The sequence below is a fragment of the Rhinatrema bivittatum genome, chromosome 4, assembly GCF_901001135.1.
Source record: "Rhinatrema bivittatum chromosome 4, aRhiBiv1.1, whole genome shotgun sequence".
Classification (NCBI taxonomy): Eukaryota; Metazoa; Chordata; class Amphibia; order Gymnophiona; family Rhinatrematidae; genus Rhinatrema; species Rhinatrema bivittatum.
The window spans coordinates 34,141,218-34,157,764 of record NC_042618.1 but is presented as its reverse complement, the minus strand read 5'-3'; the positions used below and the strand labels follow the sequence as shown (position 1 = coordinate 34,157,764).

General features: G+C 44.8%; 1 protein-coding gene across 6 annotated transcripts in view; it reads right to left on the bottom strand.

Moving 5' to 3' along the window:
* The window catches only part of EVL (Enah/Vasp-like), a 365,975-nt gene that overhangs the window by 63,884 nt on the left and 285,544 nt on the right, over nucleotides 1-16,547 (bottom strand). For all 6 annotated transcript variants that reach the window (XM_029597934.1, XM_029597932.1, XM_029597933.1 and 3 more), the window contains exons 4-5: nucleotides 8,809-8,881; nucleotides 4,652-4,713 (exon numbers count right to left, since the gene is read on the bottom strand). In XM_029597934.1, coding sequence (XP_029453794.1) covers nucleotides 4,652-4,713; nucleotides 8,809-8,881 — 135 coding nt within the window. The remainder of the gene's footprint in view (nucleotides 1-4,651; nucleotides 4,714-8,808; nucleotides 8,882-16,547) is intronic.

The following is a 16,547-nucleotide window of genomic DNA, read 5'->3' as shown; positions in this document are numbered from 1 at the left end:
CTATGCCCGACAAGAAAGACCTGTCAGCACTTTTAATGGGGGACCTACAGGAGTTCAGAGGAACCTGCGGTGCTAGGGTTTCTTCAGCTTGGTCCTTCAGGCCTAGGTGAGGGGGTACACTGGATGAGGAGGATTCCTGGACCATTATGCCCGTAGCTCCCCTGATCCTGCCGTTCTGCACAGGGATCACAGGAAGGGCCACGGGAGTGAGTGGCTGCAGCAACGCGCCCTTTGACACGGATGATGTCACAGTCACAGGAGGAGGAGGACATGAAACAGAAGGATGCTTAACAGACTGATGGGGGGTTAATGGAGAATGGGAACCGGGTGGCGGGGATAAAGAGGTTTGCTTGATGCTCCGGGATACAGTCCCATGGCTCGGCCAGACCGAAGCGAAGGCAGGACCCAGGGATGCTGACGGCTCTGAAGCAGAATGTCTGTGCGGCAGCTCTGGGAGTTCGCCGCTTCTGTTAGAGGACTTGAAAGAGGTTTTACTATTAGGCTCGGGGGCGGCAGACGCTGACGAGAGAGCTTTTGCATAGGATGGTGGAGGGGCAGCACCAGCAGAGGCAGAAGCACTGAAGTTGCTGTAGTCAGGAGGAGGAGAAGACTGGCAGTGGGAAGGGGAGGATGACACTTTTATCTGAAGGGTAGCAACTAAAAGAACAGAAGAGAAAATGAAAAGAATACAGTGGGCATATATCAAGGAAAGCAAATAAGGCAGAGCGATTTCGGAAAACAGGAACTGAATGGCAGATGAGAATGGAAACCGAGAGAACGGGTAAACCACTGAAGTTTAATGGTGCACAGGTGACCCTGGCGTGCAAGGGCTGCATCTTCCCTGATTTCAAAATGGTGACTTTTAAATGAGCACCTATCTACATCCCTGCCTGTAGACCATCACCCCACAGCAGAGCTTCTGAGATAAAAGGACATTGGGCAACTGTCTGCTTTAATGTAGGAACGTGCAGTCCGTGCCCTTCAACAGGCAGCATCTCAAGCCTATTTCCAGGCTCTTAATCGCTGTCTTTATTCAGGGTCTATCAACCATTTTAATTAAGAAAAAAAAATCTACACAGTGTTTTACGGAGTGCAACCATGAGAGCTGAATTTTGAAAGCAGTTCACAGGTACATGGGTTCTCTAAACAGAACCACTAACCAGCACTTTTTACAATTTTGGCATAAAAGTGGATCCGTGGGACGTTTCAACCAATCAGATCCCACCAATATATAAAAGTTCCTGTACCTCTTATTCTGTGACAAGTGTATGCCCATGCAGTGAAAGTGCAATAAATACTGTAATGGCTCTAGTGCGGGTGAATTTTCACACAATACCTATTTAGCAAAAATAAGATCACACAGCACCCATGAATATGAAACATTCAGGGATCTATAACAGATTAAGGGATGGTGGCAGAGATGTTTCTTATCACCTAAGATGTCATCTTGCACAGTTTGAGGCAAATCAGTGAGTTGCTTGATTTTTCTTTGTGGTCCTCTGAACCAAATATGCAGACTTGATAGCAGTGATATTTTCATAAGAAATACTCCGTTACCACACATAAGAAATACTAAAAGCTGTCAGTAAATATTATCCCTGTGTGGGGTTTCCTCGGTATTTCATGTGATTTTATGTCTTCCAGATTGTGCTTTACAGAACATTTTGAGATCACGGTGCTAATGCTTATTTTTGGAAAGGTGTTTTAAAGTAGGAGAGGGGTACCATGATAACCTTCCAAAGGGTGTGGGTACATTTTAAGGCAGATTGGAGATATAATGAAAAGTGCCTGGTACACATCTTTTGAAATGCTTGCCGCACCTCCATTTCCTGCAGTACTCTTCCCTGTTATTTGGGCCTGGGTTTTAGAAGAATTCCCCCATTAGACAGAACTTGAGCTCAGCTCCCGGGAACGTGGCCCAGGGTTCTTTTTTCTCGTGGCAGTATTGATAAACCAGGGATCTTAATATCTTGCGGCACCTTTTTAAAGGGGTAATTTTCAAAGTTAATTAAACCCGTGAAACCCAATTTTGTGCGTGTAAATAAGCCCCGGCAGGTATAAATACACGAGTAACCCGATTTCGCATGTACTTTTATGTACAATCGGGGTAGGCAGGGATAGAACTAGAATGCAGACTTTTGAATTTTCAAAAAAATAAATAAATAAATAAAATGTGCCTTTCAGTCTGGATGCAGCAATTACACCCTGCCAGAAGCAGATGTAACTTCTGTATGTAACTAGGGCATGTTCCCCACATCCTCAGAGAGATTTCACTGGGCAACAATGAAAGTGTTACTGACCTAAAAAGGTCCCACTCTGTAGTATCTTGATGTGCTGAACACGAATATGACCATGAAAAGTTTTTATTGGCTCTCGTTTTGAAGATATCTACCTTATAAATGGGCTCTGACCGACGGCCTGCAAATGCGCAGTAGAGAGCAGCTCTACCGCGCATGTGCGGGCGAGCACGTCGGTCAGAGCCGAGCGTGCCCGAAAAAAAAAATGGCGCTGGGGCCGCAGCGATGACGAGCAGTAGCGGCGCCGCGCACGCGGGAGGGACCCCCCCCCGGAGATCTTCCGTCTGCTGGTTGTGGATGATCTGAAAGGGGAGGGGATTGAGAGAGGGGGAGTGACTGAGGAGAGGGAGGAGAGAGTGAGGGGAAGGGGAGGGGGGAGGAGAGAGTGAGGGGGGAGAGGGAGGAAGGGGAGGAGGGACAATAGAGGGGGGGAGGGGGGGAGAGGGAGGAAGAGGGGAGGGAGGGAGAATGAGGGGGAAGGAGTGGGAAGGAAATGGACCGAAACAAATTTTTTTAAATGAAGCCCGTTGTTACGGGCTTAACGGCTAGTTTAATATAGTTCACTTTCTATGTTTAGTCATGTAAATTTATCCAGTAGGACTATAAATAAGCCTAGAATGATGTCATATTGCATCATATTGCATAATACCATCATGCACACATCATCCAGAGTTTATTACATCATTTTCTGATGCAATGCAGTTCTACTGCCATGCTGCTGCTGAGTAAGCTGACGTCAGCAGTGTATTATATGAAGCCCAGTCAGAAAGGGTGAGCATTTGAAATATTCATGCTGGCTGACTACTGCTGGACACTCCGCAGAGATGCTCCCAAACAGGTGTACAAGAGAAAAGCAAAGAAATCTAAGACGTAGTCTATGACTTCATTTTTCAAACGGTATTAACCATAGGTCTCCTACTATTGGCATACAATTCAAGATGTAATTATATTATTGCATATTACAAAAAATCTAGAGCCAGTTTTGCATGTTCACAGTCACATTCATGTTTAGCACATGGAAATGCATAAGAATTGACTAATTTCATTTCCATAACATGACTTTTGTGAAAATTTGTTGCCCAGTGAATTTTCGGGCGAATTTTCAAAGGGCCGCCCGCGTAAAAATCGGGACTCATGCGTGTGGCAGGGACCTGCGCTCACTGCACGCGTTTTCAAAAGGGACTGGCCACGTGCGCAAGTCCTGATACTCGCACAGGTGCCGAGCCAGAGGCCGGCCAGGGCAGCGGCCATTATATCCGCTGTTCTGGGGATGTGCATGCTGGCAGCCGACTGGCGCGCGGAAGTTGCTTCTGCTCCAACACAGCGGTAAATAAAAACACAAACAAAATGGGGATAGTTAGGGTTAGGGATAGGAAAGTTCCCTCCCAATCTGCTCCTTATTTGGAGCGGACTGGGAGGGAACCGGGGAAGGCCCGTTTGCGTCGCTGCGCCTCGTTTAATAAAAATTCACCCCCCTGTTCGCGCCGCCTGCACACGCACGCACGGATTCTAAAATCCGGCGCGCACGTGTGCGAGGGCCAACGAATTTTATAACATGCGCGCGCGGGGAACCACGCGGCACATGGGCGCCCGCGTGCTCCTTTTAAAATCTACCCCTTTATGCACAGGAAACCGCTCTGAATATTACCGGGCTAGTCATAACAGGTGTGCTCAGACTATACTGCTACGCACGGAGTCCTAGATGTACTCTCTAAAGGACTAACCCGAAAAGATGATGCCGTACAAGAGGTCAGCAACCCCTCCAGCATGCAGGCCACACGGTGACGCACGAGCGCTCCAGGAGTGCACAATATCAGCACAACAGGCCGGCGAGTTTTAAAACTGCTCACGGGGCTGGCGTTGTCGAGTACCCAGCCTGCCAGGTAGGTAGACGTGGACGTCAAGGCAGGATGTTGTAGACCTCCCAGGTAGGATTTTGTAGGGGGGTGGGGCAAGGAGACGTTAAGCGGGTTTTTTTGGTGGTTTACTAAAACACATTGCCAACCCCTGATGCTTTTAAGAAGGGACCTGTACAATGTTCCTGTTAGCCTGCTGGGGATAGTGCTTTGAGAGACTCCTGACTACACCTGTTCATTTCAGTAAATGCTCCTGCTCTATGGAATTTATCGGTATTATTGAATTAAAAAAAATATGAAAATTGATAAGAAGCAAATTGAAAGTGACTTGCTATCATTTTTAGCCATCTTTGATCTGTGCAGTGACAGTATTGGGCTTAAAAACCGAAGGAAGGCTTACAAAAAAAAAAAAATACCAGTTCTCTGCGAGCTAAACATGTGGCGACACAGACATGGATATGAAGACTTCTGAGTTACGTTAAAAGCTTCAACGCTTACCTGTGGTAGAGGTTCTCCTTTCTAGTGACTCCTGACGCTGTTGCTGCTGCTCCATCATTTGCCTAAAATAGCAATAAAATCAAACTTCTTCTTGAATTTTGCATTTTTCACAGATAAACTGTGAAACTACAGTAACCTGATTCCCACTCTGAAGTTTTACTTTTTTTTTTTTTTTTTTTACACACAGATTTGTGAAGTGTGGAACGTTGCACGCTGCAAATATGGTGTTTGATAGTTCCAGGCTTCTGTAAGGAGTGAAGCCAGCAGAAAGTGAGCAAATGTTGAGATTACTTACCTGATAATCTCCTTTTCCTTAGTGTATGCAGATGGACTCAGAACAAGTGGGTATAGTGTGCTTGTGCTAGCAGTTGGAGACGGATCTGACGTCAGCACGGGTACATATACCCCCGCAGGAAGTGAAGCAACTCAGTAATCTTCCTTGCAAAAGCTGTTGTGGATATATGTGCAACTGACCGATCAATTAGTTAATGAAACAGGATTCCTCTGACCGATTGATAGTAGCTGGAGACCGCCAGCATTCCCAACCGGAAGGCGTCGACACCTGGTGGAGTGGACGCTCTCGCGTAAGAAATGACATGCCTTACCTGGAAGTGGCAAAGATTCATGTATACTGGCAGCCGGGCGGGATGGTGAGTCCATCTGCATACACTAAGGAAAAGGAGATTATCAGGTAAGTAATCTCAACATTTCCTAGCGTGTAGCCAGATGGACTCAGAACAAGTGGGATGTACAAAAGCTACTCCCTGACTGGGCGGGAGGCTGCCTGAGGACCGCGTAGGACTGCCCTCGCAAATGCTGTGTCCTCCCGGGCCTGGACATCCAGACGGTAAAATCTGGAGAAGGTATGGAGGGAGGACCACGTTGCCGCTTTACATATCTCTGCAGGCGACAGCATCCTAGATTCTGCCCAAGAGGCCGCCTGCGCTCTGGTGGAATGAGTCTTGACCTGTAGAGGCGGAGGCTTCCCGGACTCTACGTAGGCTGCTCTGATAACTTCTTTGATCCAGCGGGCGATGGTGGGCCGTGAGGCCGCTTCTCCTTGTTTTTTCCCGCTGTGAAGGACGAACAGATGGTCCGTCTTTCGTACTGCTTCTGTCTTATCCAGGTATCAGGGCAGCAACCTGCCGATGTCGAGATGGCGTAGCAAATGCCCTTCTTCCGACTTCTTCAAACCCGCCGTGGTTGGCAAGGATATGGTTTGATTGAGGTGAAATTGTGAAACTACTTTAGGCAAGAAGGAGGGAACCGTGCGAAGATGGATAGCCTCTGGAGTGAGCCTGAGAAAGGGATCACGGCAGGACAGCGCTTATAGCTCTGAGATGCGGCGTGCTGAACACACTGCCCGCAGGAACACCATCTTCAAAGTTAGTGAACGGAGAGACAGGCCCCGGAGGGGTCTGAAGGTGGATCCCGCGAGGAAATCCAAAACTATGTTGAGGTTCCACAGGGGCACTGGCCACTTCAGTGGCGGATGAATGTGCTTGACTCCTTTCAGGAAGCGGGAAACATCTGGGTGGGTGGCAATGGTCTTGCCATCCCTCCTGGGACCGTAGCAAGACAGCGCAGCCACCTGAACCTTGATGGAGCTTAGGGAGAGACCCTTCTGAAGCCCATCCTGCAGGAAATCCAGAACAATAGGGATTGTTGTCGCATGTGGATTGGTGCCATGAGTGTCGCACCAGGCTTCAAATACTCTCCAGATCCTTATGTAGGTGAGGGAAGTGGAAAACTTGCGGGCTCGTAGGAGCGTCTCTATCACCGGCTCCGAGTAACCTCTTTTCTTCAGTCTCGCCCTCTCAATGGCCAGACCGTAAGAGAGAATTGAGCCGGATCCTCGTGGAGGATGGGACCTTGATGTAGAAGGTCCCTGAAAGGAGGCAGGGGAAGAGGCTCCCCTGTCAGCAGTCTTCTCATGTCCGCATACCAGGGTCTTCTTGGCCAGTCTGGTGCCACTAGAAGAACTAAGCCGCCGTGTCTCTGAATCTTGTGAATAAGAGCGCCCAGCAGGGGCCACGGAGGAAAGGCGTATAGCAGAGTCCCTGGAGGCCATGGCTGAACCAGGGCGTCGATCCCGTGAGAGAACGGATCTCGCTTGCGGCTGAAATATCTGGGTACCTGAGCATTGGACCTGTCCGCTAGTAGGTCCATGTCCGGCGTCCCCCACTGATCCACGATCATCTGGAAGGCTGTGGGGGACAGCTGCCATTCTCCCGGATTTAGGCATTCCCTGCTGAGGAAGTCTGCCGTGGTGTTGTCCCTTCCGGCAATGTGGATGGCGGAGATGTCCTGGAGATTCGCCTCTGCCCAAGCCATCAGCGGGGCTATCTCTAGGGACACCTGTTGGCTTCTGGTTCCGCCCTGTCGGTTGATGTATGCCACAGTGGTGGCGTTGTCGGACATCACTCTGACTGCTCTGTTCCTCAGTCTGTGAGCAAATTGCAGGCAAGCTAATCGGCTACCGGACCGAGGCATAGACCTCTGAGGGATCGCGGAAATCACCTCGGGAAACTCAACTGGGGGAGGGACCCAAGGGTATCACCGCAGGAGTGCGGGGCTCGTCTTCTGGTATCTTCTTAGAAATTTAGAAAGTCGAAGTAGAAAGTTGAAAGTAGATTTGGAAAACACACTCAGCGAGCGTGCAGGAGCTCCAAACTGCTTTGGAGACAGAAATTACTGAGTTGCTTCACTTCCTGTGGGGGTATATGTACCCGTGCTGACGTCAGATCTGTCTCCAACTGCTAGCACGAGCTCACTATACCCACTTGTTCTGAGTCCATCTGCTACACGCTAGGAAAAGGGGGGATAAAGATCAGCCAGGGCAGCTGCTTACCATTAGCATACTGAAAAAGCTTTTCACCTTTACCGAGTAGCTTTCTTGTTTTAAAGAAAAAAAGGTAATGGCAGAGTCCCAGAGATCACGGAGAAAAACAATTCCTCTGTTTAGGAAGCATTTTATTTAAGCACTGTCTGATCTCCCTACTGGCCGATTCATTTTCTCATTGCAGATAAAGCACAGCAGACATGCAGGGTTGTGATGTGAGGGGACAGGGTTTCTGGGGGGGGGGGGGGAATTCTTTTGCTATCGGTGGTCCCCTCCTTCTTCCATTTGTAAATCAGCACCATGGATCGCAGAATGCATCCGTGGCATCAAATAAACTAGGATGGGCTCACGGTCTCTCTTGAAAAGCCGAGTCACATCACCTCTACAGAGATGTGGTCTGTAATGTTACAGAGAGATATACTCCACCGTCTAACACCTTCGGCCTGCTTCCTGCTGTGCCACGGTGGGGCAGAACAGGAATTATGTAAACAGTACAAAGAAAGAAAGCATCATTTGCAGTTTTACAATTTTTCTTCATTCATATATCTCATTCTATGCTGCACATAAAATACAAAATCATCACTGCCATTTTCCACTGCAATTTCTATTATTGGGAGAAACAGAAAGTCTGAGACGACTGCGAAAAATACCAGAAACCATGCCAACGAATCCCCCGATAAAAGTCAGAAAGAATGGATTCCCCCCATAAACACGACCAGACACCCCAAAAACCTGCATACAACCAATGTTACAGCCTGGCTGGCTCGCCTACTTACAAAAGGCTCTCTTCATGCAGACTCAGATCTAGAATAAGGTCACTGCAGGTCAGAATGAAGGTGAGTAAGTGAAAAAAAAAAAAGCCGCTTGCTACGTTGTTCTGAAAACATTCACTTTTTTTTTTTTTTTTTTACTGCAATGCTTTGAAAACCCACAGAAATCATCAGGGAACTCCAAAGGTTTACAGACTCCACTGTAGTGTTGCCAACTGGCTCCCAATTTTTAGGACAGGTTGATCCAGTCCAAGTTTTACTCCCCTGTCATGAAGGTACTTATATAGCCTTGCTTTTCTTAGGGAATGCAACTGGGAAATCAGAATAAGTCCCAGCATGCAATGGGGTAAAACCAGGACTGGATCAACCTGTCCTGAAAATCTGGAGCCAGTTGGCAACCCTACTCCACAACTCTGTAGCTCTCAATCCAACACACATTTAGGGAAAAAACAGTTTTCATTAAGACAGTTATAGCTCCACAAATTCTGTCATATCCTAAAAACCAACTGGACACTCACGAGTGACTTTGGAATGAGGCTTCTTACCTTCTCTGTGTTTCCATTTCATCTGGAGAAGGTCCATTCTGAATGCTCTGAACTTGGCGCTGGGTAGCTGGACCTATATTAAATACACAGACACAAAAAGAAAAAAGGTAATTGTCAGGGGCCTCTATTCTGTGAAATTCAAAGGGCTGTAAAAATTATGCACAGTAATAAATCACCATAGGACAGAACCTATCTTCAGTGACTTCAGAAAATATGCACCAGATGACACATTTATTTATTCATTCATTCATATTCATGGTTATATGCTGCCAATGCCTTGGCCCAAGGTGGCTGACATCAAAACATACACAATATTCCACAAACTTAAAATAATGCTCTTCTCCATTTTGTTCCTATATTTTTGAGCAAAAATGCAATAAAATTGAGCTGAAGAGTATTTTTTTTTTTAATTAGGTTACATCATAAGGGCAGCTAACATTCTTACCCGCTGTACTTTCCTCAGTTTGCAATTAGCCAGAGCCGCAGCCAGTCCTGATGACGGGCTATCATCACAGATAACCCCTCACCCTCCATCTGCCAGCAGTGGCAGAGGGGGTGGAGCTCCTGATGGTAGAGGAGGTCCTGGGAGCGGGGGTGGAGGGCCAGTCACCGGTGAAGGTGCTGCTGTAGCAGCAAGGGTTTTAGCGGACAGAATTTTTCCGACAATTCAAGAGAAAGCTTCTCTAAATAAAAAAAAACAAAACGTTTTTAGTAAAAGTAGAGATGTGGTCATTTGCGTGGCTCAGGAATTTTAGCAGAGCGGAGGCCGGCGCGACGACCTCCTTTGAGAAACGGTGCCGTTAGGGCACTCTGTTGTGACATCATGAAGTCAGAGATCAGGGCTGAGCCAGTCGCAAAAATTATTCACAGCTGGGACTGGCCACAGTTATTGGGCATTATTGCCTTGTTCATTACTGTTTGGGGTTTTTGGGTTTTTTTTGCAAAACTACTGATGAATTTTAGAAGGTGGCACTTGTTGTCCTGTTCCGTCCCTGCATCGCACTCTGTATGTCCAAGTCACCCAGGTGTCCTTGAGGGAAATTCTCTAAGGCTCTTCCACGGATGAAAGTCTGCTTTACCCGCGGACATGGCTCGTTATGAAATTGCTCTCCAGATACGCAAGCACACTTACACGCGCATGTTAGGCTTGCCAACTGGCTTCAGGTTTTCAGGACGGGTTGATTCAGTGCTGGTTTTTCTCCTCTGCCGTGCAGGGACTTGTAGTTCAGACTTCCCTACGGCAGATCCTTAGAAAAGCACGACTACCAGTCCCTGCGTGCAATGGGGCAAAACCAGAACTGGATCAACCCGTGAAGAAAATCTGGAGCCAGTTTGGCAACCTTGGCGTATTGTCCTGTACGCGCGCTAAGTTTACGCGGTCTGAGCAAAAGCATTCCTGGTGGCGGAGTTGCGGAGAACTTTGGATTTACACGGCACTTTGAATTATCAATAGTAGGCACATAAATTTCTTTGAAATTCTCTGCCTACAAATTTGCAGGTGTCATTGTAGTTTTGGTGGGATCATTTTCAAAATTCTCCTTCAAAACTGGTATAACACACGCGCATGCTTGTCGACCTTCTTATGCGGGCTATTGCACCCTTCCCTTCCCTGTGACTCCATAGCTGACCTTCCCCCTCCTCATTCCTCATTTCCTTACCTCCACGCTGAAGATACAAAAGACCGAAAGCTCTCCGTTTCCTCGCGTCCCGTTCACCTCACCCAGCCATCCCCTTTTCACAGCCTTTCATGACTGCAGCATTTCGGTACTGGGAGAATATTTTTAAATGACGGCTCTCCCAGGTGTTTACGTTGCATTTTAAGAAAATCACAAATGGTAAAAAAAATGCATGGTGGGACTTCCAGTTTTTATGTTATTTATTTCTTATAGAAACATTCTTTTAGAATCTGAAGGATAAGAAAGCATTTTTAATCTCTGAAAACAGAATGCGGAACATCCTTTAGGCCAGAGATATATACATATAAAATGGCAGCATTCAATTCAATATTCCATATTGTCACGTTGAGTCCTTTCGAAAAGGGGTATTGTAGCATAATAATTTAATTCCCTTCACGTTTCCTTATTCTCTTACAACCTTTTACTCTATTGTGGTGCTAATGTGATGCTAACTGGTGCCAGGCTGTATCAGGCTGGCAGCTGTGGTGGGGTAAGGTGCCAGGCTGGGGGTTAGGATGACAGCGCCTGCAGAGAAGGTGAAAGGTGTACTGAAAATGAAGTCTAGACTGCCAAAAAAAAAAAAAAAGAAAACCCTGCTGTGGGGTTTCAAGCTAATGCTACATTAGTAGAGCTAAATACTGATTGACATCCACAGCTGTCTGAGTCAATAGCTGTACTGTACAAGTGACAGAGGAGACCATAAATACAAGGGAGGAACGGGGGAAGCGTCTACTGTCCTGTCAAAAAAAACCCAAAACAAACCAGACCTGAATGAAACAGGAGACGTGGATGTTGTAAGCCAGTCTCCTGTTGCTCTCGGAGTGTCACCCTCCTCATCCTGCCTTTAAGGAATTCCGTTTTCCTGAAAGTGACACAGGATCCATGCTTCAAGCAGTAATTTGAGTAAAGTGAACTTTTAGTCAATTATTTAAAAATCTGACGCTCCCTCTCTCTCTCTGCACACCCTGACAGGGATCCCTTGTGCAGGTGTGGTCTTGTAGAAAGAGCCAGGAACATAGCCTTCCCTGCCACAGCACCCCCATGTGCGGAGGCAGCTCAAATACTTGCTTCTTGTGTCTTATATAAGCAGAGATCCTCCCCCTAGAGGAGATGTGGATTTTTTGTCTTGGAAAAGAAGTATTTTATTTTTAAATTCTCATTCTTTTGGATAAAAATCTAGGCCCAGCTCAGTGGGAAAAGAATTTTTAGGATTTTAAAAGGAGGTAGAGCAGCTTTTTAAAACTAGAACAAGGGGGAAAGCTGACAGTCACTCAGCAGTGCATGGTTTGGAGGGAGGTATCTTTGAAGGATACTAATGAAACAGGAGTGTTAGAGCATCCTGACAGAGAGGTTCCAATAAAAGCAAAAGTAGCCCATGTGCCTATAAGTAAAGAATCACCTGAGCTAAAGATCTCCACATTATCCCTATCAACTGAAAAGCAAGTTGTTAATATAAACAAAAAACGCACTTTGAAATGTCTGTATGCCAATGTCAGACGTTTAAGTAGTAAGATGGGAGAGTTAGAGTGTATAGCAGCAAATGATGAGATTGATATAATTGGCATCAGAGACTTGGTGGAAGGAGGATAACAAATGGGACAGTGCTATATCAGGGTACAAATTATATTGCAATGATAGGAGGATCAAATTGGTGGGGGTGTGGCACTTTATGTCCGGGAGGGTATAGAGTCCAACAGGATAAAGATCGTACAAGAGACTAAATGCTCAGTAGAATCTATATGGGTAGAAATTCCATGTGTGTTGGGTAAGAGTATAGTGATAGGAGTATACTACCATCTACCTGGATAAAATGGTCAGACAGATGATGAAATGCTAAGAGAAATCAGGGAAGCTAACCAATTTGGCAGTGCAGTAATAATGGGAAATTTCAATTACCGTCAACAATAAAAGTGGAACCAAATCAAATTCAAGATAATGGCTATAGAAGGCATCAGCAAGCCTGACGTTGTGTGACTTTTTTACAGAGACACCAACCGGTCTTTTCAATCATTCGCCTTCTTTGTAGTTTAATTTTATTTCAAAAATAATTTTTTATCAGAAAATTTTTTTCTTTTTTCTTAAAATGTCCTCCTTCAATCCAGATAGACTCTTAATCATCAATGCTTGAATATATCGCAGCCCAACACGGGCTGCGATATATTCTGACTGGGTAAATACTACATCAGGACATGCTAGAGACAAAAGTTCTGGATGGAGTAAACAACTGCTTCATGGAGCAATTGGTTCAGGAACCAACAAGAGAGGGAGCTATTTTAGATTTAATTCTTAGTAGAATGCAGGATTTGGTGAGAGAAGTAACAGTGGGGGGGCCACTTAGCAATAGTGACCATAACATGATCAAATTTTAACTAATGACTGAAAGGGGGACAATATGTAAATCTACAGCTCTAACACTAAATTTTCAAAAGGGAAACTTTGATAAAATGAGGAAAATAGAAAAAAATTGAAAGGTGTAGCTGCAAAGGTTAAGAGTATACAACAGGCGTGGACATTGTTTAAAAATACAATCTTAGAAGCGCAGTCCAGATGTATTCCACACATTAAGAAAGATGGAAGGAAGGCAAAATGATTACGGGTATGGTTAAAAGGTGGGGTTAAAGAGGCTATTTTAGCCCAAAAAAAATCCCTCAAAAATTGGAAGAAGGATCGATCTGAAAAAAATAGGAAAAATCATAAGCATAAGCACGGTCAAGAGAGAATTTGAAATGAAGTTGGCCGTAGAGGCAAAAACTCATAATAAAAACTTTTTAAAATATATCCGAAGCAAGAAACCTGGCAGGAATTGGTTGGACCGTTAGATGACAGAGGGGTTAATGGGGCTCTTAGGGAAGATAAGGCCATTGCAGAAAGACTAAATGAATTCTTTGCTCCTGTGTTTACTAATGAGGATGTTGGGGAGATACCAGTTCCGGAAATGGTTTAAGGGTGATGAGTCAGATGAACTGAACCAAATCACTGTGAACCTGAAAGATGTAGTAGGCCAGATGACAAACTAAAGAGTAGCAAATCACCTGGACCAGATGGTATACACCCCAGGGTTCTGAAGGAAATTTCAGATCTATTAGTTAAAATTTGTAACCTATCATTAAAATCATTCATTGTACCTTAAGGCTGCATGGTGACGAATATAACCCCAATACTTAAACCGAGCTCCAGGGGTGATCCAGGAACCTATAGACCAGTGAGCCTGACTTCAGCGCTGGGAAAAATAGTGAAAACAATTTTAAAGATCAAAATCACAAAGCATATAGAAAGACATGGTTTAATGGAACACAGTCAACATAGATTTACCCAAGGGAAGTCTTGCCTTACAAATCTGCTTCATTTTTTTGAAGGGATTAATAACATGTGGTAGATGTAATGTATTTGGATTTTCAGAAGGTGTTTGACAAAGTCCCTCATGAGAGGCTTCTAAGAAAACTAAAAAGTCATGGGATAGGAGCAATGTACTTTCGTGGATTACAAACTGGTTAAAAGACAGGAAACAGAGAGTAGGATTAAATGGTCAATTTTCTCAGTGAAAAGGAGTAAACAGTGGAGTGCCTCAGGGATCTGTACTTGGATTGGTGCTTTTCAATATATTTAAAAATGATCTGGAAAGGAATATGATGAGTGAGGTAATCAAATTTGCGGATGATACAAAATTATTCAGAGTAGTTAAATCACAAGAGGATTGTGATAAATTGCAGGAGGACCTTGCGAGACTGGAAGATTGGGCATCCAAATGGCAGATGAAATTTAAGGTGGACAAGTGCAAGGTGATGCATATAGGGAAAAATAACCCATGCTGTAGTTACAAGATGTTAGGTTTCATATTAGGAGCTAATACCCAGGAAAAAGATCTAGGCGTCATAATGGATAATACATTGAAACCGTCGACTTAGAGTGCTGCAGCAGTCAAAAAAGCAAACAGAATGTTAGGAATTATTAGGAAGGGAATGGTGAATAAAACAGAAAATGTCACAATGCCTCTATATCGCTCTATAGTGAGACTGCACCTTGAATACTGTGTACAATTCTGGTCGCTGCATCTCAAAAAAGATATAGTTGCACTGGAGAAGGTACAGAGAAGGACGACCAAAATGATAAAGGGAATGGAACAGCTCCCCTATGAGGAAGGGCTAAAGAGTTTAGGGCTGTTCAGCTTGGAGAAGAGACGGCTGAGGGGGGGATGTGATAGAGGTCTTTAAAATCACAAGAGGTCTAGAACGGGTAAATGTGAATCGGTTATTTACGCTTTCAGCTAATAGAAGGACTAGGGGGGCACTCCATGAAGTTAGCAAGTAGCACATTTAAAAAAAAAAACAAAAACCTGAGAATATTCTTTTTCTTGCCTCGCACAATTAAGCTCTGGAATTTGTTGCCAGGGATTTAGTTAATGCAGTTATTGTGGTTGGGTTTAAAAAAGGTTTGGATAAGTTCTTGTAGAAGTCCATTAACTGCTATTAATCAAATTGACTTAGGGAATAGCCAAAGGAATTACTGGCATCAGTAGCATGGGATCTTCTTAGTATTTGGGTACTTGTCAGGTACTTATAGCCTGGATTGGCCACTGTTGGAAACAGGATGCTGGGCTTCATGGACTCTTGGTTTGACCCAGTATGGAAATTTATCATCTTCATATATTCTTAGAGATTTGCAAGACTTTCCGAATGATTTATCTTTTCGAGAAGATGAAGAGCTTGGTTTTTTGAACTTCATTTGAAAGGAAGTCTTTTCTACTCTTCCTGTCCCATCTTTATTAAGGAACTGAAATGTCTTCCCCCTCCCCCACCCGTTCCCCTTTGGAAGAGAGAGACAGGGCCTCTACAGCAGAACTGTTGGTTGATAATCATCCAGTATCCAGTGTCTGAGGAGAAAAGGAAGTAGCAGCACCCTCAAAGTGTTTATATATACGGCAGATACCCCTTTGGCACGCAGAGGAGAGTCAAGGAGATACAGCAGAGAAAGCAAATGAGAGGAGCAGAAGCATTAGGGAGAATCAGGCAAGGGATCAAAAAGATTCAGCAGCCTTACAATGCATTAAATCTTACATGCTGCACTTTCACAAAGGAAGCATTTCAAGGTGGCTTACACGATGACATTCATAATAATAAAACAAAGTACAAGTCATTTCAAAACAAACTACACATGAGTTGCTGCCCTAAAACAGTTAAGAGCACTCAGTTCAATTTGGCTTGATATTTAGAGGACAATTTCAAATTGAGCACACGTGCGCTGATACCCGTGCACGTCGGCGCACTAGCAGAGATGCACTGGAAGTTAAAACGCATACATTTTAAAATATGCTTACCGCGCACAAGTATGCCCTTAATTTTAAGAGGTTGCTCGATCACAGCCAGCGCACGTGTCTTCCACGGGACTTTGTCAGCTTTAAAACGTGCGTGTGTAAGCGTATTTTAAAACATGCTCGCACTAGGGACATGCAGAGTTTTTCCAATTAGCCCATCAGTTTGCCAAGTCAATATCGAGGTCTTCCAGACCCCTCTAGGTCTTCATCCTGCACTCCCCCCCCCCTCACCCTCTCATTTTAAGCCCAAAAACATGAGACGTGCAGACTTGCTCCTCATCAGGTTACACGGCTAACAAGGCAGCGCGCAGGCCCCTCTCTGGATTTTAAAATATGGAATTGCCCACCTGTGGCCCCATGCCATGCCCCCTCATTTCTGACATGCGCCCGGGTACACCCCTGCATACTTTCCAGCTTTTATGTTAACGTTGCTCACGCATATGTGGGCATTTTTGAGCGAGCGATGTTTTTAAATTAACTCAGAGCTGGAGAATCCAAATATTTAAGGATTTATTGTTATTGTTCAATGTTCTTTGTATTATGAATGTATTATATGTTATTGTTCAATGTTCTTTGTAAAAAAAACCCTGGTCTGACTTCCCAGACCAGGGCTATCTTTTCGTTCCATGTAAACCGGACTGATTTGTATTGTATACAGGAATTCCGGTATATAAAAATTAAAAATAAATAAATAAATATAAATAAAATTATGAGCCTGCTTAAATAAATAAGTCTTTGATGCCTTTTTAAAC